This window comes from Anguilla anguilla, chromosome 9 (genome assembly GCF_013347855.1).
Source record: "Anguilla anguilla isolate fAngAng1 chromosome 9, fAngAng1.pri, whole genome shotgun sequence".
Classification (NCBI taxonomy): Eukaryota; Metazoa; Chordata; class Actinopteri; order Anguilliformes; family Anguillidae; genus Anguilla; species Anguilla anguilla.
The window spans coordinates 38,291,883-38,314,807 of record NC_049209.1 but is presented as its reverse complement, the minus strand read 5'-3'; the positions used below and the strand labels follow the sequence as shown (position 1 = coordinate 38,314,807).

Genomic DNA, 22,925 nt, shown 5'->3' with positions numbered 1-22,925 from the left:
AATATACACGCATTTGTGATGCCTGGGTACCTTCCAAAATAGCTGTGCGTAATACCACACGTGTTGTTTACGGCGTTGTCACCCTTTTTAGTGCAGTCTGGCTTGAATGACAATTCATTTATTCAGTAGGTGAGAGTATAAGCTTTCTATGTATAACATGTCTAATTTTGCTTTTGGAATAGCGTTTTATATCTCAGCGTAACCAAAAGTTTTCTCATCATGCATTCACTTACGCATTGACGGTGTTAGCAGTAAAAGACACTGCACCTGACGAAACGCTGTGAATGATTTTTCGTAGTTTCTTGGAAAATACTATTATAATTGAGGACTTCTGGGCATAGCTAAGCCATATGTTTGATGATAGACCTAGCTGACATCGCTTTCTGGAGTAAGACCGAGGCGGATAGAACTGTTATCATTGATTTACTGTCTCTGTCTCTATCTACTGAACACAGATAAGATTTCATCATTGCTATGTAAGTATTACTGCTCATAATATTTTGGATATATACGTTGTTTTTGAAATTGAGTGTCTTTAATTAGGTTAGTGGTATTTTATAATGAGGATATTTCACACTGTAATGTAAGCGTTCGTTGGTAGTTTAGTAGTTTTTGTGATGCATGCAACAGTGATGACATGAGAGTTGGAACATTGCCAAAACGTGGTGGACGGTTGAAAATTGTTTAACATGGTAGAAATTACCAGGACCATTTAGAATGGTATAGAAGCTTGCATTTCCTCAAAAAATTTCAACAAATTCAAGGGGTATGAATAATTTTGGACATGGCATTTTTTGTAAAAATGTAAAAAAACATAGAAATAGGTAACATTTTTCATTAATATCTCTAACACAATGTCTTACCGTCTTTTGTCACCTTCTTATGTCATTTCCAACCAGAAGAAACCTATTTGTCAAATAAAAATTCACTATAACTCAATTTGGCATGGGTATGAATAATTTTGGGCTTAAGTGCAGGTGTTACAGCAGTGCACCTTGATTCAGTGACCGATGAAAGCAATAATTTACAAGTATGCTACTTGTAAATGCCTGCGTCTAATTGAGGTTCAAGAAATTAAACAGGCTTCAATGGGATGAGAATTTCTTAATTACAAATCTAAAGTTACACAGCAAATTTCAGGGATTCAAAAATCTGGAGTGTTACATGTTAGATTTCTGGAGTTTATTTTCAGACCTACGTGTTCAGGGTCCATCCTTTGCGGTGTATTATCTTGGAGTTCATTTATTAGGTGTATATGAACTTGATTCAACTCCACACCACAGCGTTGATTACATACCTTGCACTGTGCTGTGCCCTGTGGACTTCACGTGGTCTTCGTGTTGCAAGCATGCTAAATATAACATTTAATTTTTATATGACCAAATAGCAGTACTTTGTAGAATCAGGCACACAATTACACAATGCCAGCACAGCATGGTGGTGCAGTGGGTAGCACTGTTGTCCTTGGTTCAAATCCCAGCCAGCGCCTTTCTGTTCTTCCCATGTCCATGTGGGTACTCTGGTTTCCGCTCGCAGTCCAAAGACATGCAGAGGTCAGGTTAATTGGAGAGTCTAAATTTCCCCAGGTATGAGTGAGTGAGTGAATGATGTGGGTGTGCCGTGTGATGGACTGCAGACCTATCCAGGGTGTATTCCTGCCTCTCACCCTCCAACCCAGACAAGGATAAGCGGATTAAATAATGGATGTAACATTGATGTAACATTTGCTAGTTAACAGTTAGCTTCAACTTTGGTTGCATTTTCTCCTCCACGATTTCCATAACATTTAACCCGGTATTGCTCAGTAGGCTAACCCTGGTTTGCGTACATGTATATTCCTACATGTGTTCAGTTCAATCTTATTTTTAGCTTTATTGTTTTACTTTCATTAGGATTCAAGGCAGACTCTACTCAACATTGAGGAGGATAGCGTTATTGACTCCAGATCAACGAGAAGTCAAGGGAATGACAGGGTAAGCTTGAACTGTTGGTAGCGTTAGCTATGATTTTGCAGGTGTGTTCTGTTATCTAAATATAAAGTTGAACAATCTACAGCATTGGCAACACGGTGGTGTTTGCATGTTCTCCCCCTGTCCACATGGGTTTTCTCCAGGGCGTACTTCTGTCGCTTACCCAATGTATGCTGGGATAGGCTCTCATAATCCTGCCCAGAAAAATGCAGAATAGATAATGGATGGATAGAATCTTCCAAATGGAAGCAATATTTGAACTCCCTTCAGTTTCAACTCCTGAAGAGAGTTAAAAGATAAGCTCTCAGAAAAGAGTTAGTTTAAGTCTATTCGATGGTACACTCAAATCGAGTTGAATCTAACTCCCATGGAGTTTATTCCAAAGACCAAAATGCTGTGCATTGACTGTAAAGAAAATAATGGTTTCATCATGTTGCCACTCGCTGAGGTCCATCTAAACTGGAAATTTGTGTTTGGTCGCTCATATCTCTGTTGTTACTGATATTGTATCTTATATCATTGGAAAGCCTGTTAATTTCCCTGTACAATGATGTCCCATTTGTAAGGATCATGCATTTGTGGGATGAGCAGCACAGCTGTGTATGTGGGTGGGGTCCCAAGTGAAATGTGCCAAATTTCCCTGCCAATGTCAAACAGTGTATTCTCCTGTTGGTATTGACTCTATTGTTTTGAGTTGTTTGGGGGATTGGATGATTGAACTCTCTATCAGTAACAAGGAATAAACAAGACATATTGGTAATTTTATGCTTTATTCATTGAACAAACAGTCAGGAGCCTCAGTAGCGGGTGGAAGAACCATACGCAGCCACAACAGCCTGGCACCTCCTCCTCATGCTGGTCACCAGAGCCTGGTCATGCGTTGCTGTGGGATGGCATTCCATTCCTCAACCAGGATTCGTCGTAGGTCAGCCAACGTGGTTGTGTTGGTCACTCTAGCACGTATAGCACGCCTGAGCTGATCCCACAAGTGTTCAATTGGGTTGAAGTCAATACCAACAGGAGAATACACTGTTTGACATTGGCAGGGAAATTTGCCACATAATCAGCTGTGCTGCTCATCTCACAAATGCATGATCATTACAAATGGGACATCATTGTAAAGGGAAATGAACATACTTTCCAATGATATAAGATACAATGCTAATAATACAGTGACAACAGAGATATGATCGACCAAACACAAATTTCCAAACTTTTTTTGAGGAGTTTATTTTAGAACCAGAGCAGGCTGGCAGTGGGGAATGACAGGATGTCAGGGAGGAGGGAAAAGGAGATGAGGGGTCTGATGATAATCAGCCATCTAACCTGGCTGATGACTAGGAGGATGCAGGAAAAGAGAGGCGTCCAAAACAGTGCAATGTCATTTGGAATTACTTCACCGGAGGTACAGTACAGAAATACAAATAAATTTAACAAACATTAAACATGAAAAGGCAGGCACATTAGAAACAAAATTTCCAGTTAGAGGCAATCCACTGAGTCAATCACTCAGTGAATATGAATTTCCATTGGCTAAACCCTCTTATTTCCTGTACTGTTATACGGCGACTTTATGGTGATACGGCGCTAAATTAATCCAGTGAACTGCATATGCGCTTAAACTAAGTGCGTTTCATTGAATCTAGCCCAGTGTAATCCCGCTTCACATTTTTCCAGTGCACTTTTGTGTTAGGTATGCTATCATACATTTCTCCAGGTGAGTTGTTTTAGACTCACCTGTGCGCACCACCTTTAGCTGCAGCTCTCCCGCCATGCCATGCACATCAGGAGGGTTCTTCACATGGCAGCTGAAGGTTCCATTGAAGGTGAACTTCACATTGCGCAGCAGAATAGAGGCATCACCCCTGGCAATGTCACCTGCCCACTCCACCTGTTCCTTGAAGCGACCTTCCAATACAGGATATGCCTTCTCTTGGAAGTAGAACACCTGGAGGGAGCAGGGTGAGAACACCCCACTGGTTAAGAACAGGGAAAGTGGCCAAATAGGTAAGCAGTGCAGTGTAATCTGTTATGAACATAGTTCCTTAACTGGTACACTAATATTGCCTCAATACCCGACACATCCTCCTGCTACCTTAATTGCATTTCCCAATTACTCACTGACTCTTCAATCCCACCACCCAGGGGCTGGAAGTTCCAGGTCACAGACGCCACGGACGGCAAGATGGCCACTGTAGACTGGAAGGTACACTTAAGCTTCACATCCGTCCCATTTACCGCCTCTACCTCCTCAGGTGTGTACACAGTCATCCCACGGACCTGGAACACACCTGGGAACCTCACACAGAGAGAATGACCAGTCAAGAATAGATACAGGCTGCATTTACACATGAAGTGACACTTTACTCTTAAATATAACACCCAGGACTTTTAAATATGTTAGGACATCTGGCAATGCAATTCAAAAAAGCATTCTGCTTTCATATTCCAGCTGGAATCCTACTGAATAGTTTATATTTGTACTTATTTGTAGCTTAATTATTTGTACTGTACTTATTAAGTAATGTCTCGGACATTCACAAAAGTGATTTTATGGAAGTGAATTTCCTGGAAGATATGTCTCTCTCTGTTGAGTGAGAAATCCCCCGAATCCCTGATTTCACACCATCTGGTATACAGTATAACCTATGCACAACGGGAAAAAATGTTTAAAAACATGGAATTCTCTTCAACAGAACAAGAACTTAAAGGATTAAAGCCACAAGCGGCGTTGGGAGGGGTCCAAGCATTGGCACCATCGCGCCCCCTATGGAGCGATTTTAAAATGGCTTTGTACTCATGATCATATGCCTTCACCCAACATATCTACTGAATATCATGATGATCGTATAAAATATTGATGACTTATGGCCAATTTTGTGCTAAGAGACGCTGTTGGATGACTTAGTTACGTCGCCATGGATATGTCCTGGCCGCTTCCCGTAAAGGCCTTTACTATGTCGTAACACTTAGATGGCATGTCGTAACACTTAGATGGTCCGGCGTGTATGCACAGCTGCAGTGTTTCTGCACCGCAACTAAAAAAGGCGTCACACTAGTGTTGTCACGATACCAAGATTTTGACTTTGATACTGATACCAGGTTTAGTATTACGATACTCAATACTGAAATGATACTTGAAACTTAAACGATGCTAATTCGATACTCGGTACCTAACGATACTGAAATTACCTTAATAGATGAGAAACGTAATGTCCACAAGGGTTGACCTCATTTTCAAATTCATGGTTTATGAACAACCTGGTTCATTAACAACCTTTAAGTTGAAGCCTATTCAACATATTAATATGCATAGGCCTATAGTGTTACAACACTGAACAATAGAAAAATGTGTTAAATATATTTCAAAAATTAAACAGTTGTAAACTAAATAATCTTTAAAACAGGTCTTTCACCTTTAAATAGATTTAAAAACAGCATATTTTAATAACAATACAGCATCTATCTATAATATAATATTTCCAAATTGGAACACCTATTGCTACTGAAGTGAACTGAGTCAAAGCTTGCGCTGTATCAAGGAGCTGAGTGCACAAGCGCAAGTCACCTCACTTGGCAACCTTAGTTGCTACTGCCTTCTAGCGAAGATTCTGACAAATTACACTTTTCATCCTCTCAATCAGTAATGCGGGAGACAATTTTCCCTGGCTTTTACATTTGACTCAAAACTACCGAACGTCGGAATATTCTAATACCGAACCGTTTCTTTTTTTTTTTTTTTTTTTTTTACGGACCGAAAAAGTGCTGAAGTTTCGGTATACGGTGCAACACTACGTCAGACACATATTCCAATCCATTGCTCAGCTTAGCAGAGAATGCACATTTCAGAGCGCCTCAGAGACAGATATAATAATAATACATGAATACGCATTTCAAATAATAAAGACGACATTGAGAAAAAACTTTGTCTCGTTTATTTCGTTATTCAGTGAGCAGCGTTTTCACTGCTGTATTGGCATATTTTAGGGCTAATGTCGGGTTTATCTTGTTGCTACGGAATATTACATGACATTACATTACATTATTACATTATAGGCCAGGGGTGTCAAACTCAGTTTGGCTCTGGGGCCGGATCCAGACTTTCTGTTCTCGGGTGGGCCGGATCAGTAAAAGAATGTCAACTCCAAATATTTAGCTTTGTTTTTCAGTACTATGCTTTATCATTCAGCCTACATTTGTAGCCTACCCTACATATTATAATCACGGATGACAAGGGATCTTTTCTAAGCACAACACATTTATTCACAAACAATGGAAAAAAAAAAATGATTTCATGTTAGGCGGTGAATGTGTTAACAACTGGTTTATTTTAACAGTTAAGTGAATGCAGTTTTACACCTGAACCAACTCACCACACTAAACAAACTCAAGTGGGAGCTATGAAAAAAATATTTTCGCCTTAATTGTCATACTGCTTTGAAATAAATAAAAAAAGAAATACAAAATAAAAGTTATAGCAGTGCATGGGCAATAAGATTAGACTACATCAGATCAAACTACTAGGCTGGGCCTACTGAAGCTGAGAATATACTGCACAATATTAATTGTCTTTAATATGAAACCAGATTAATCTTATTTTTAATGATCTGTATTCATGAGTGCAAACAAATTTCGTGTCATCACACTTTTTTTCTCTCTCACTGCACTCCTGCAGTCTACTTGCTGCTGCTGGCTCCTGAAACTTGGGATCTTTTTGCCTTCACAAGTGTATCGATATTAGGTGTCAAATCCTGAGTAGCAGCACATTTAACAATGTCATTCAAGTGTTTATTTGTTAACCTTGAGCGCTGCTTTGTTTTATTATTGTTCATTACGGAGAACACCTGTTCACAAAGATAAGTAGTCCCAAACATGGATAGAACCTTTGCAGCCATGGCTGTTAATTTGGGGTAACCTGGCACGAGATATTGATCCAATCCCACGGACCCAAATTTATCCTTCATAGCGGAATCGCACTGCAAGTCAATAAGCTCGAGTTGAATGTCAGCTGGCATATCAGAAGGCTTCACTGTAAATGGCGAGCGAAAAAAGCCAAATTTGTTCTCAAGTTCACTGAATACCTGAAACCTCTGCTCAAACTCTCGCAGCAAATCTGTTATGTTGTCTTTATATTTTTCCAAATCATTATCGGGACGGTCCGGTGCCTCCGGACGCACAGCTGTGAGACAAGAGAAATGCGCGGTGTCACCGTTGGATAGCTGCGTCTCCCACAGTGACAGTTTCATCTTGAACGCACTTATGCTGTCGTAATATTGAGTGACAACTCTGTTACGGCCCTGCAATGTAGTGTTAAGTGTATTCAAGTGTTGTGTAATATCAACCATAAACGCAAGATCCTGCACCCATTCCTTGCATTTAAGTTCCTTTACTGGGCGTCCCTTCTTCTCCATGAACTGTCTAATTTCCCCTCGTAGCTCAAAGAAGCGCTTGAGTACTGCACCTCTGCTTAACCACCGCACGTCAGTGTGGTATGGTAGGCCAGCATGAATGACATTATCACTGAGAAATGTGTCAAACTGACGGTGATTTAGACCGCGCGCTCTGATGAAATTGACAGTTTTCACAACCACACTCATAACATGGTCCATTTGCAGTGTTTTGCAACATAACGCCTCCTGATGCAAAATACAGTGAAATGCCCAAAACTCTTGTCCTCCATTTGCGGTCTGTACTTTGTCACGGAATTTTGTGGCAACGCCTGCCTTTCTCCCGACCATTGATGGCGCACCGTCGGTAGCCAGGCTCACGGCACGGGACCAGTCCGCTCCCACCTTGTCCAGCGCTCCAACGAGAGCGCTGAAAATGTCATCTGCTGTTGTGGTGTCATTCATGGGCACCAATTCAAGCAGCTCCTCGGTGATGGTCAAAGTTTCATCAACACCTCTAACGAATATGGCCAGTTGAGCAATATCTGTGACATCGGTGCTCTCATCTATTGCAATTGAAAATGCGATAAATGACTTGATTTTCTCTTTCATTTGGCCTGTCAAGTCACTTGAGAGTTCTGTCACCCGATCTGCGACAGTGTTCCTCGTTAGACTAATATTGGCAAAGGCAGGTCGCTTTTCAGGGCACACGACTTCTGCAGCCTTCAGCATGCATGTTTTTACAAACTCCCCATCAGAAAATGGCTTGGATGCCTGCACCAGCTCGTTGGCAATAATGTAGCTGGCTCTTACAGCCCCATCAGCGATATCGCGGCTGCGCGTAAAAGTAGACTGCTGTTTCTTCAGACCAGCCACCAATTTGTTTATCTCGTCTTTCCTTATTTGTCCTTTCAAGTGGTCATACTTGTCTTTATGATGAGTCTCATAGTGGCGCCGAATATTAAACTCTTTGAACACTGCAACTTGCTGATTACATACCAAGCACACTGGTTTTGCATTCACTTCTGTGAATAAATAATTCTCAGTCCATTTTTCCTTGAAAACTCTGCACTCCGTGTCCACTTTTCTTTTTTTTGACAGTGCCATTTTGGGAAGGGTGTGTTGACCGATAACTTGTTTAGTAGTGGTGAATTGTGAAGCAAGATTGCCGGTTTATTTTTAGTACTAACTCGTGTCAATGCCGCATGCAGCTCTTTTACACATGTACTGCCCTCCCGCGGCCGGAGGGAGCATTTGGTTTGTATTTATTTTAAAAAATCATAACTTTTGATAGAAATGAGCTAGAGACTCGCTTCTTTTTTTGACATACTCAGAAATTTATGCCGGGCCGGATTAAATCATCCAACGGGCCGGGTCCGGCCCGCGGGCCGTATGTTTGACATGCCTGTTATAGGCATTTAGCAGACGCTCTTATCCAGAGCGACGTACAACAAGTGCATAGGTTTCATGATGTAGAGGCGCAAAAGAAACACTACAATGAAGTAAGGATCGTAGTGCCAGAAGTGACCACATCGATCAGGACTCCAACCCTGTAGAGTAAGCTTGTTCAGCAAGCAAGAATCCTACCAAGTACAAACTAGCACTGGAATCACACCTAATCATACAAAAACAATCCTGCCAGATACACTAACATAATCAAATTATCCTAGCTAGATACAGTGAGCTGAACTATAGGCTAGAGAGGGGTGGGGAGAGGTGCAGCCTGAAGAGATGAGTCTTCAGTCTGCGTTTGAAAGTGGTGAGATTCTCTGCTGTTCTGACCGTCACGGGGAGGTCATTCCACCAGCGAGGGGCCAGGACAGACAGCAGACGGGAGCGGGAAGTGCAGACGCGAAGAGGGGGAGGTGCCAAGCGTCCAGAGGTGGCCGAACGGAGAGGTCTGGCTGGTGTGTAGGGTCTGATGATCCTCTGAATGTACCCTGGTGCTGACCCCTTAGCTGCCTGGTATGCAAGCACCAAGGACTTAAATTTGATGCGAGCCATAACAGGCAGCCAGTGGAGGTCAGTGAGCAGGGGGGTGACATGGGAATGTCTGGGGAGGTTGTAGACCAGACGCGCTGCAGCATTCTGGATGAGCTGCAGGGGTCTGATGGCGGATGCTGGCAGACCAGCCAGTAGCGAGTTGCAGTAGTCCAAGCGGGACAGGACCATCGCTTGAACCAGGAGCTGGGTTGCGTAGGTGGTGAGGAAGGGGCGGATTCTCCGGATGTTGTACAGGAAGAACCTGCACGTTCGACTCACCGCCGTGATGTTCTGGGAGAGGGACAGTCTGTTGTCCATCACCACTCCAAGGTTTTTTGCGGTGGGTGATGATGACACCACAGTGTCCCCCAGGGAAATAGAAAAGTTGAGAAGGTTAGAGGATGGAGCAGGGATGAAGATCATCTCCGTCTTGCCTGGGTTCAGCTTAAGATGGTGGTTATCCATCCAGCTCTGGATGTCCCTCAGGCAAGCAGAGATGCGAGCAGAGACCCGAGTGTCAGAGGGCGGGAAGGAGAGAAAGAGTTGGGTGTCATCGGCATAACAATGATAGGACAACCCATGGGCAGAGATTACAGGACCAAGAGATTGGGTGTACAGGGAGAATAGGAGGGGACCAAGGACAGAGCCCTGGGGAACTCCTGTGGCAAGGGGGCGAGGTGCTGATACTGCACCAGCCCAGGCGACTTGGAAGGAGCGACCGGAGAGGTAGGACTCAATCCAGTCAAGTGCTGTGCCACAGATCCCCATAGCTGCCAGGGAGGACAGGAGGATGGGATGGTTGACGGTGTCAAAGGCAGCAGAAAGGTCTAGGAGGATCAGGACAGATGAATGGGAGGCTGCTTGTGCGGCGTGAAGCGACTCATTGACCGAGAGGAGTGCGGTCTCTGTCGAGTGGCCAGGTCTGAAGCCAGACTGGTAGGGGTCTAGGAGGTTGTTCAGGGAGAGAAAAGAGGAGAGTTGACATTACAGGCATTTGGCAGACGCTCTTATCCAGAGCGACGTACAACAAAGTGTATAATCATAATCAGGAAAAAGTGTGTCGAAAACCCTAGAGGGAAGTACCGTTCCAAGTGCAGGGAACAACCGCATAGTTCAACTTGGACCCGGTAGGTTAAACTGATTAACACCAACACAAACAAGAACAGCAACAACGCAGTCTATGCAGAAATACAAGCAATAGTTAAGACGAGTTAAGACTAAGTCACCTACGAAACAACTACCTAGTTACAACCCTAAGCTTACAGTCAATTTAGAGATGAAATTGAGAATACGATTTCTCTCAGCATAATGACGATTTAAAGACTAAACGAACTCACCCGATATTGTCTTCAAATGGACCGTATTATTTATTTAGACATTGGCAGACTACAGCATAAATCTTTTGTTTATGTGCAATGTTAGTAATTGCAGCGAGAAACTGCAGCTGTAGGTCGTTATGTTATGGTAGCAACGAAACGAAGCGGACTATATATGTATTAGGCTACCGTCATTGTTTCATTATACCAGCGTGTTTTCGCGCGTTTGCACAGAAACTCAGAACCTATCAATAAAATGGTTTAGCTATTTCTCAGCATAATGACAGATTCAAAGACTAAACGAACTCACCCGATACTGTCTTCAAATGGATGCAGGCTAAAGAAAAGTAATTATTCATCCTCTCAAAAAGATTTTACTAACAAACTTGGTAGCTTAGCATGCACTCTGGGTGGCACTGTCTTCCACTGCTTCCCCGACGTTCAGACCCTCCCCTCACTGATAAAAACTAGACCCTACAGTGTCGGATTACTCGCGTCGCCATGGATGTCGCTTGCCGTAAAGAAGTTTACTAGATGTCGTAACGCTTAGATTTGGAGCTCCAGCTTTTCCGCACCCCAACTAATAAAGAAGTCCAAATGGCGGGCAAACCATATGGCGGACATCGGTGGTCCCAAAAGCAAAGTTGTAGAGCACATTCAGATGCATCGGTCGATGAAGTTTTGTGTTGATCTGACATACGGTGTGGGAGTTAGGACCTTTTAAACATGACTCTTTTGTTATAGCGCCACCATCTGGCCGACATAGGTGATTTGTAGTGCCTGAGTAGTGGGGGCTTCAAGGAACCCACCCACCAAATTTGGTTGGTGTACAACTTATGGTTGCTGAGCCGCAGACATTTTAGCGGAGAAAGCTTCCACGCCCCAACGAACAAGTCAAAATGACAGGCAAACAATATGGCGGTCATAGGTGGTGCCAATGGCAAAGTTGTAGAGCACGTTCAGATGCATAGGTCGATGAAGTTTTGTGTTGATCTAATGTATGGTGTGGGAGTTATGGCCTTTTACGCAAAACCCTTTGTTATAGCGCCACCATCTGGCCGACATAGGTGATTTTTTGTGCCTGAGTAGTGGGGGGCCATAGGAACCCACCTGCCAAATTTGGTTGCTCTAGGACTTATGGTTGCTGAGCCTCAGACACTTTTAGCAGAAAAAAATAAGAATAATAATAATAATCCTAACAAATACAATATGGTTCCACCAGCTTCGCTGCTTGGACCCCTAATAATCCTAACAGAGACAATAGGGTTCCACCAGCTTCGCTGCTTGGACCCCTAATAATAATCCTAACAGATACAATAGGGTTCCACCAGCTTCGCTGCTTGGACCCCTAAATATAATCACTCAGTGATTGCCCTTCTGTAACCAAGACAAATAGTGATCACTGGTGAGTAATCTTATATGGAATAGTGATATCCTTTATTTCACAAAACACAATTCTTCATGAAGAAGTATTTGTTGCAACACATTTTATTTCCTGAAATAACATTTAATGAGTTTTACATCAGCTAGTGAGCCTTGATGCTATATCTGGTAATGAAAGCAATTTCATTGTTGTAAAATCATTGGGCCTCATTCACAAAATGTTTCTTAAATTCTTCTTACTTTTATTCTTTTGAAAAGTTCTTATGAAAAACCAATGTGGCGTTCATGAAACATGCACAAATCTTCAATTTTCTGTGAGTATCCCAGGTGTAAGGGATGATAATTGCCAACTGTTCATAATTTGGATGTGCATGCCTTTTCATGTGATTAGCAAAGGGAAACACCATAGAAATCCAATGAAAAGCATACCGACTTCAATGTCATGTGTAAACATCAGCCATTCATCATTCTCCACAACCATACAGTACCTGTGTGATCCCTAAAACGTGCTTTCTCCCCAAGGCACAATTAGCCAAGTAAGCAGCAAATACAGCATTGCTAAGTGTTGGGTTTGACTGCAGGGTTTCCACCAGTGTACTGCAAGCCCGGCGGCCCGCCAGGCCTAAATTGACCCCCCCGCCGGGCCTAAGCATCAGGGATTTAAAAAATTTTTTAAAGTATTTTTTAGATGTTTTTTAAACTACTGTTACAGTGGGGCGGCTCGATTGGAAAGCTCACCAGCGGCATCTGTTGGTTTAAACGTGAACACACTATAGGAAAACAGCAGGTCTGTTCTTTACCCTCATTGTGCATAGAGTGACGTTCAACAATTGATGTTTCCAACCATCACAAACTAACGGTACCTAGCAAGGCACCATTTCTTTAGTAGGCTAACTAACCTCGTTACAAACTGTGTTATCACTTCATCTCGTCGGTAAGTACATTCTTTTTATATTAACTTAAGCAGTGTGTAGGTAATGTTAAACTAGTAGCATGAATGTAACGTTCGATACATTGTAACATTACATGATTTATTAATCGCCATCAAAATAACGACTAGTTTATTAATAACGTTAGCTTGATGACATTGATGTGCACGACAACGTGGTCATTTAGCTAACTTAGCTAGCTAGCCAAACAGTCAGTAACACAGATACATAGATATTGTTGTTGTTGAAATGCGCCCAGCATTCCAAGGCTGTACATTGTTGTAAGATTCAGTGGCCAATCAGTAGGCAGTGTTGTGCATATCCCACTCTTACAGCTCGTTTCCAGCCCAAACCACTGCAAAGAGAGCAAACTTTTTTTTTGTCAGTGACATTTCCTTCTGACATCTACAACGCAATTGCAAACACAACATTTATTTTGCCTTTTTGTATAGCTATTTCCATGGATAAAATCACATTTATTCTTATTATTTATTGGTAAAAACATTTACTTCATATCCAGGGAGATAGCCAACTACTTGCACGTTACATGACATGTGTAGCCATTTAGTAACGATCGCATTTCAGGCTAGAAAATAACCTGGTAATCCAGAGAAATTGCTGAGTTGTCTTAGAATCTTTATCGCAACAGAATGTATCAAGGCTGGCAGCCCGGATCAAATTTGTTGTGACAGCTACCGTCCAAAACAAACACCTGAGAGAGGCTACCTGAGCGCGTGCCTCCCCCAAGGCGTTACGTCATTGTTTTGCAATGCGCAGCTGTCGTAAAAACATGCTGGCTTCGATAAGCGGAATCGATAAGCTTGGAGCCATACGATTCCAATGAATAGGACAACTTGGAACCGGTTTGCGATTCCCATCCCTACTTAAATATGCCCAGCATTCCAAGGCTTGTTGTAAGATTCAGTAGCCAATCGGGACTTGAATACAAGTTTTTTGTACAGTGCAAAAACTTTGATATTATTTATTTTAATTTAATTTCTTTTGTTGTTGTTGTTGAAAACACAGTGTTCCAAGTCTGTACATTGTTGTCAGATTCTTTGTAAGACTATGCTATTCTGTAAATAGTTGTTGATTTTTTAAAAATGTGTGTTGAATAAATGACTTATTTATAACAACATTCACATTACGTAGTTATATTTTCAAATCTCCAGTCAGCTTTTAGCACTGACTTAATGTAGGGCCCTATGGAATCTGTGTTATAGCTTTTTTAAATTCTGAATTCCGCGATTCCGTCCGTGATTATGTTATCACAGAAACTATAGGGCCCTACCTTAATGCTGCCATCAGTCTGTCGCTGGCCCGCGCCGGGCCCCCATCAAAAAAGACACTTGGCCGTCGGCCCACGCCAGGCCGCCGGCCCCCGTCAAAAGATACTTGCCACCGAGCCTAACAATTTTTCTGGGGGAAACCCTGGACTGTGCACTTGTGGGTCTTCATATGTCTTCATCTATCATTAGAATCATTCACTTTTATTACTAAATGAAATAAATTAAATGTTACAACAAGGTTATTATCACAAACCAAAAATAGGACTAGGTGTCAAAAACATTTTAAACTGAAAAAAAAACTTTTTTGAAAAAATGAAAACTTGCAAACCACTCTTGAAACATGAATAAAAATTTTAAACTAAATAAAAACTAGTGAAAGGCCAAGGTTATTCAAATAGGTTAATGAAGTTAATCAATAGCCTATCTAGGCCTGTAATTTTACTGATAAACATTTAGCTGTTACTATGAGGTCTGTAATTACTTAAATTGTATATTCATATCACTTTTCTTACCTTCACGTTGTTGATTCACATGCAAATTGGCACACTAATAGATGGTACCCCCCAACCACTACTCATTAAATTTGTTGCTAAATGGCTACATGGTAGCACTATAGCAGTTAACTGAATTTCCACAAATTAAAAACCCCTTAGCGCACATGCCAAATATGACAAATCCTTGCCCATTTATGGGGTACCCTATTTAAAGCTTTATATCTCCAGATGTGGGTGTCAGACTTGAAAAATTGCTTAAAAGAAGCAAGACGTTTGTACCATTTACAATACTAACTTAGATTATTTCTTCCTAAACTATGAATATAAACTACCAAAGTGCCACAAATGCAATTGTCTAGGCAAAAAATCAAAAATCAATTTTCTCTTTTTTAGTTTACAATGAAATACTGAGAGATTGCAAATATACAGCAGGTTAAACTATACATGTCCTGGATCAAAAACCCCTTTGAATCAAGTGTAAGCAGTGTACGCAGTGTCTCCAAATCTATTCAAAATGTCTAAATTATGCATTGCTGTAAATCACAACATAATCATGTATTTCACTACAAATCAACTGTTTGATAAATGGTAAATGGACTGCATTTATATAGCGCTTTTATCCAAAGCGCTTTACAATTGATTCCTCTCATTCACCCATTCACACACACACACACACCAAAGGCTGCCATGCAAGGTATCAATCAGCTCGTTGGGAGCAATTAGGGGTTAGGTGTCTTGCTCAGGGACACTTTGACACGCCCAGGATGGGGGATCGAACCGGCAACCCTCCGACTGCCAGACAACCGCTCTTACCTCCTGAGCTATGTTGCCCCCTGGTTTGACTGAAGAAAGTGACTGGGAATTACAAGCTTTCAGTCAGTACAGTGGTCTAAAATAGCTAGGGGTCCAGAAACACAACAACACATGAACACAAAAGGAACCTCAGACCCCTCTGATGTAATGAATTATCGACCCGTATCGCTTCTACCCTTTCTGTCCAAAACCCCTGAGCGAGCAGTGCTTAAACAACTAACCTCTTTTCTCCATCAGAACAACCTGCTAGACCCTCACCAGTCTGGCTTCCGATCCGGGCACTCAACAGAGACTGCGCTCCTGGCTGTGACGGAGACACTCGCCACTGCAAGAGCCTCACGCCTCTCCTCTGTCCTCATCCTTCTTGACCTGTCTGCGGCATTCGACACGGTCAACCACAAAATACTCCTCTCCACCTTGGCTGAGATGGGCATTGCTGGGACTGCCCTGTCTTGGTTCGCTTCGTATCTTACAGATAGGTCCTACCAGGTCACCTGGATGGGGTCTGCCTCTGCTTCTCATCCCCTTGTTACGGGAGTACCGCAGGGATCTGTACTGGGTCCTCTGCTGTTCTCCATTTACACCAAATCTCTTGGTTCAGTTATTAATTAACATGGCTTCTCCTATCATTGTTATGCAGATGACACGCAACTCTTCCTTTCTGTCCCCCCCTCGGCCTCCCAGGTCGATAAGATATCTTCCTGCCTGGCTGACATCTCTACCTAGATGGCCAGCCACCACCTGAAGCTCAACCTCAACAAAACTGAGCTTCTCTTCTTCGCATACAAGACCTCCTTACTACGTGAGCTCTCAATCACGGTTGATGGCACCAGCTCTCAATCATGGTTGGTGACTGCCTCTCACTCTGCTAAGAGCCTGGGGGTGGTCCTGGATGATCAACTGGACCTCAAGGAGCACATCAAGGCAACATCAAGGTCCTGCAGATTCCTTCTGTACACCATCAGAAGGATTCGATCATACCTGACCACACACTCTACCCAGCTGCTTGTCCAGGCTATGGTGACCTCCCGCTTTGATTACTGCAACTCTCTCCTTGCAAGCCTGCCAGCTTGTGCCATACAGCCACTACAGATGATTCAAAATTCCGCTGCCCGACTCATCTACAACCCTCCCACTTCACACCTCTGCTACGATCACTCCACAGTATTTCCCAAGAAATTATGAATAATAGTTGACCACGTTTCGTGCTGCGTCTTTTAATGCTACCACAGAGTGAATGCATAAGTGAATGCGACGATAAGAAAAATTTCAGTTATGCTGACCTAAAAAACGCTATTCCAAAAGAAAAATGAGACATGTTATACATCGTTAGAAAGCTTATACTCTCACCTACTGAATAAATGAATTGTCAATTGACCACCTGAAACACTAACCTACTTATTTCATATTTATTTGAGAGGACTGGATGCCATTACCTCTTAAAATGCAAGTCCTGTAAAAATACACATAATAAACTTTCTAAATGAAAATAACTTCATGCATATACAAATGACAAATTAAAGGAAAAACTAATATAAAGTATCTTAGTAAGGCATTGGACCACCATGAGCCACCAGAACAGCTTCAATGCGCCTTGGCACACAATCTACAAGTCTCTGGAACTCCACTGGAGGGATGGAACACCATTCTTCCAAAATATATTCCTTCCTTGTGCTTTGATGATGGTGGTGGCATTGCCATCCTGGAAGAGACCACTTCCATCAGGATAGAAATGTTTCATCATATGATAAAGGTGATCACTTAGAATAACTTTGTATTGATTTGCAGTGACCCTTCCCTTTAAGGTGACACGTGGACCCAAACCATGCCAGGAAAATGCCACCCACAGCATAACTGAACCACCGAACCCCCTCAGTGTAGGGATCAAGTGTGTAGTTGTCGATGGACTGTTCTCGCTGATGCGGTCTGACCATGTCCTAGTTTAACATTCTCAGTTACCTGAGTTGCTCATCGTTTTTTCCTTATATATTGCACTAATGCATGAACATCACAGTCATCGAATGTGCGCTTTCGACCACAATTTCTGACTCCATTTACTGATGTTTTTCCCATAGATCTAAATGCAGCTGTCACTTTATCACTGTTCCTATTGAAACACTACCCAGTTGAGCAGTTTGAAGTGACTGAAGTGACTTTGTGACTGAAGCTCCCGCCATTCATGCCACAATAATGAACCCTCTTTTCAAAGTCACTTAGATCTTTTCCTCTTCCCATCTTGATCCAAAATCGAGGTCAGCTGGGCCTGCTCAGCATTTTTATACATACCACAGAGCATGATAGGATGCTAATTGCTTATGTGTATCATGCCGTACACAATTATGGAAGCATATGCATTCGTTATGTTTCTCCATTTATTTATTAAGGTTTTTCGTTATATTAACAAGGCCTCTTTAACAATAGCTTGCAAGTCCTGTAAAAATACACATAATAAATGAGTAGCTTACAGAATTTTGATGTGGAATAAGAATAAGTAATACGGAGAACACTAAACTACCTTTTTTCAGTGAACTTACATGCCTACTAGTGGGGCTATAACTTTGTCGAACACCCCATCTTTGAGTGAATCTCCACTTTATAAATATGAAAATAAAGCCTCTATTTGAGATACACTTTTTCAAGCTCTTCAATTACTTCTGTCTCAGCATAAAACTGTTTCATCCGATCCACCATAATTATAAATTTTAATAATTTCATTTTGTAGCAGAATGTTTAGTTGTTTCAAGAAGTAGCTTGCTTCCATGTGCGCACAATGTCTGATTGTCAGCGCGATCTACATTACGCACTGTAAGAAACCCCTCACCAAACGGTGCATTGAGGTCACCAACTGTAAGAAACCCCTCCGCAAACCAAACAGCAGAAGTACCTGAGTAGCAAAGGAAGTGTAGTCTTACCTAGTGCCACTGGAATGGAATTAATTTAATGTTATCTTGATTATCAGACTCCAAAATTGTGTTTTAACCTTTCCTCTGTGATAACAGTTATGCATAGACAGTAGTGTGGCTCTATACAGATTGCTATTTAACTTGAGTGGTCAAATGTTGTCTTGAACAATCAGTTTGTGAAATATACGCTCATCTGTGACGCCTGGGTACCTTCCAAAATAGCTGTGCTTAATACTACACATGTTGTTTACGGTGTTGTCACCCTTTGTAGTACAATCTGGCTTGATCAACAATTAATCTATTCAGTAGGTGAGAGTATAAGCTTTCTAACGATGTATAATATGTCTAATTTTACTTTTGGAATAGCGTTGTATAGCTCAGCGTAACCAAAGGTGTTCTCTCACCATCGCCTCCTTACGCATTCACTCTGCGGTAGCAGTAAAAGACACTATACCTTGCGAAATTTTATTGATGACTTTCATCATTTCTTGGAAAATATGATTGAAAGATTCTGAGCATGGCTAAGACATATGTTTGCTGATAGACCTGCAGTTGAGGCCAAAAGTTTACATACACTTAGGCTAAAGACAATCACTCATTTTTTCACAACTCCACACATTTCATGTTACCATACATTTCCTGTGTTAAGTCAGTTAGGGTATCTACTTTATTTTCTTAAGAGGTCATTTAAAAATAATGGCTAAGAGACCGATTTATTTCAGCTTTTATGTACTATATCAGATTTCCAGTGGGTCAAACGTTTACATAAACTTTGTTAGTATTTGGTGGCATTACCTTTTAATTGCTTAACTTGAATCAAACACTTGGGGTAGCCTTCCACAAGCGTCTCACAATACTTTTCCAGAATTTCTGTCCATTCCTCCTGACATAACTGGTGTAACTCAGTCAGGTTTGGGAGCCTCCTTGCTCGGACACACTTTTTCAGTTCAGTCCACAAATTTTCTCTGGGATTCAGGTCAGGGCTTTGTGGCCACTCCAAATACTTTCACTTGACTTGTGGTACTTTCTTTCTTCCAAAATTATGAATATAAAATAATCTAAGTTAGTATTGGAAATGGTACAAATGTCTTGCTTCATTAAAGCCATTTTTCAAGTCTCTGTGATGCTCACATCTGGAGTTATAAAGCTTTAAACAGGGTACCTCCTAAATGGGCAAGGATTGGCCAGATTTGGCATGAGCACAAAGGGGTTAAATTCTGTCAATGGCATGAACAACCTGGCTGCCAGTAGGGTTTTCGTATAAACTCTTGTAGGCTGCTGTCCAACAAAATGCAAGCACAATGCAGAGAGTGGGAGAGCTTTCTTGATTTCAAAGGAATCATTCCTTTGATGGCTGATGACCTTGCCCGGCAACTAGTGTGCCTGTTGTGGAGCAGAGGGATTATGGGCAGGGCTCTTTAACGTAGACAGGAATCATGGAGATATACTGAAACACTTTTCTTTAAAAACTTTTTGGGAAAGAATGATTTGGCACATGTCTGGTTTATCATTGCACAATGACATCCGATTCAATCAAAAAACATTGTGTTACAATAAAAAAGGAGCAATCTTGGCTACAAGAAAAATAGTGATAAGCAAATTGGACAAAAAAATCTGTGAGGATAACAAAGTGGGCTATACAAAATTAAAGTATGGTGAGAAAATGCTGTTGGTCACATTTGGTCAAAATTGCATCTAAATGTTACCTATGTATTATATCTATCTTTAATTAAATTAAAGTAATCCCAGCCATTTTTTAAGATCCCTGGTGAGAACAAATAAAGTGATGAATTAGTACTGACAAACTCATGTAACTGCTCTGGTCCTCTGCCATGAACAAATGAATAAAACTGAATTAAAAAAGTTGTAGAATACATAAACTAGGACAGTGCTATGTCAAAAGCTGGTGTCTATCAAAGTATAAAATTTGAATAGAAGGGGCATAGGTGTTAACTGTGAAGATGCAGCCAGAATGCCTGTACCACCTACACCCCTGAGCCAGAAAAATCCCTGGGGAACAATCATTTCTTCTCCTGTCAGTTACCAACACCACAGTTTAGGTCACATTTCCATAATTTATTTAATATGTCACTGTTACACCCACATCATTTTATGCATCAAACATCAATGTTGTAGTCTGTATAGCTTCAACAAGAAACTTGGCAAAGACCATTAAAATTGATATTTTTATTTTTAAAGTGTCAATGAAAAACCAAAAATAACATCTAGTCGCCATATTCTATTGAAGTAGCCCTTTAACTGGGATTTTACATGCATGAGATTACTGAACTCAGACATTCAGTGCTACTGCAACCATTTAACACGCACACCCTCCCTGCAGTCTCATCTAGAAAACACCCCCCACCCTTGACATAATGGACAATATTGTCTATCTTGGCATTCACAAAAATATTCTTTCACCACTAAAAAATCATATTCCATCATAGCAACAAGATAAACCCGACAATAGCCCTAAAATATGCCTATACAGCAGTGAAAACGCTGCTCACTGAATAACAAAATAAACGAGAAAAAGTTTTTTTAAATGATACCATGTCATTCTACAGTCAATATCTGGGACTAAATATTGAATAAATATACAACCTTACCATTGGTTTTACACATAGAGATGTCCCTTTTGAGACTGAGTGGTCATATATTGTCTTGGACAATCCGTTTGGGAAATATACGTGCATGTGTGATGCGTGGGTACCTTCCAAATTAGCTGTGCATAATACCACACCTGTTGTTTACGGCGTCGTCGCCCTTTTTAGTACAGTCTGGCTTGATTGACAATTCTATTCAATCTATTCAGTAGGTGAGAGTATAAGCTTTCTAACAATGTATAACATGTCTCATTCTGCTGTTGGAATAGCGTTTTATAGGTCAGTCTAACAGAAAATATTCTTAGCATCGCATTCACTTACGCATTCACTCTGTGGTAGCTGAACCTAACGAAACATGGTCAACGATTTTTTGTAATTTCTTGGAAAATACTATTATTATCGAGGATTTCTGGACATAGCTAAGCCATATGTTTGCCGATATACCTAGCTGACATCGTTTTCTGGAGCAAAACAGAAGCGAATAGAACGGTATCATTGATACTGTCTCTGTCCCCATCTACTGAACATAGATGAGATTTCATCATTGCTATGTAAGTATTACTGCTCAAAATATTTCAGTTATATACGTTGTTTTTGAAATTGAGTGTCTTTAAATAGGTTAGTGGTGTTATATAATGTGGATATTTCACACTGTAATGTAAGCATTGGATGGTAGTGTAATAGTTAGTGTAATTTGTGAAGCATGCAACAGTGATGATGTGAGAGTTGGAACATTGTCACAACGTGGTGGACGGTTGAAAATTGTTTTCATGTCGTCCCATCCCCATACAAGAAAACATACCAGAGTACAGAGTATAGAAATTCATACAAGAGTTAATTATTACACATTTAGGTACTGTACCGCATTGTGTGACAATATTTTTGCATTATTTTAAAAATCTGATAGCATCTTAAACCTTCATAAGGGGCTCATTTATATGCTTTATAATGGACAAAAAACATTTTATTTAATTTTGGAGAGATTTTGGATGTTTCTGGACCCCTAGATATTTTAGACCACTGTACGGACTGAAAGCTTGTAACTCCGACTTGAAAATGATGCAACAGTGATTTTCTTGAGTCAAAACAGTTGATTTGTTGTGAAATACGTGAATATGTTTTGATTCACAGCAATGCATAATTTAGACATTTTTGATAGATTTGGAGACCCTGGGTACACTGCTTAGTTTTTGCTTCATACATCTATAGTAGTTCTACATATCCACCCTTAGATTTTATGAACTTGTGGTCAAGAAGTTTTTGATCCAGCACATGTATAGTTTAACCTGCTGTATATATGCAATCTCTCAGTATTTCATTGCAAACTAAAAAAGTGCAAATTCATTTTTGATTTTTTGTCTAGACAATTGCATTTGTGGCACTTTATTTCTTCCAAAATTATGAATATAAACTAATCTGCATTAGCATTGTAAATTGTACAAATGTCTTGCTCCAGTTAAGCCATTTTTCAAGTCTCTGTGATGTTCACATCTGGAGTTATAAAGCTCTAAATAAGGTACCCCCTAAATGGGCAAGGATTGGCAAGATTTGGCATGTACGCTAAGGGTTTAATTTTTAAAAAGTAAAGGGCAATTTCATTTTAAGCTCTAATAATAAAATGAAAAGAAAACAGTAATCAAAAAGACATCACCGTAAAATTTATGTTGTCCGCGGGGTCTTAAAAAGTATTAAAAGGTCTAAATACTTTTAATACTTTTCGTCTCGCCATTTTACGAAGTATTACATTTTGTATGCGAATAGCCTATTTGTCTAAAGAGTTTGTATGCTAAAAGTTTGCGTGAATTTATGTAAGGAATAAACCACGACGGGCTGTCCCTTTATTGGAAAGTAA

The 22,925-nt window shown here is 40.9% G+C and overlaps 2 protein-coding genes across 5 annotated transcripts in view; both read right to left on the bottom strand.

Moving 5' to 3' along the window:
• The window catches only part of LOC118235604 (myelin protein zero-like protein 2), a 52,151-nt gene that overhangs the window by 9,489 nt on the left and 19,737 nt on the right, over positions 1-22,925 (bottom strand). For 2 of the 4 annotated variants that reach the window (XM_035433119.1, XM_035433116.1), the window contains 2 exons: positions 4,092-4,261; positions 3,708-3,918 (listed from right to left, as the gene is read on the bottom strand). In XM_035433119.1, coding sequence (XP_035289010.1) covers positions 3,708-3,918; positions 4,092-4,241 — 361 coding nt within the window. In that variant the 5' untranslated portion in view covers positions 4,242-4,261. Of the gene's footprint in view, positions 1-3,707; positions 3,919-4,091; positions 4,270-22,925 lie in introns of all 4 variants that reach the window. The other 2 variants (XM_035433118.1, XM_035433117.1) reach the window with 1 other exon arrangement.
• LOC118235593 (general transcription factor II-I repeat domain-containing protein 2B-like) lies at positions 6,132-8,718 on the bottom strand. The gene has a single exon (XM_035433081.1). It carries the CDS (start codon positions 8,462-8,464, stop codon positions 6,647-6,649), a length of 1,818 nt encoding a protein of 605 aa, XP_035288972.1. The 5' UTR covers positions 8,465-8,718; the 3' UTR covers positions 6,132-6,646.

Bases quoted from the DNA above. Each gene is read 5' to 3' on its own strand.
- LOC118235593 (XM_035433081.1), bottom strand. From the start codon at position 8,464: ATGGCACTGTCAAAAAAAAGAAAAGTGGACACGGAGTGCAGAGTTTTC.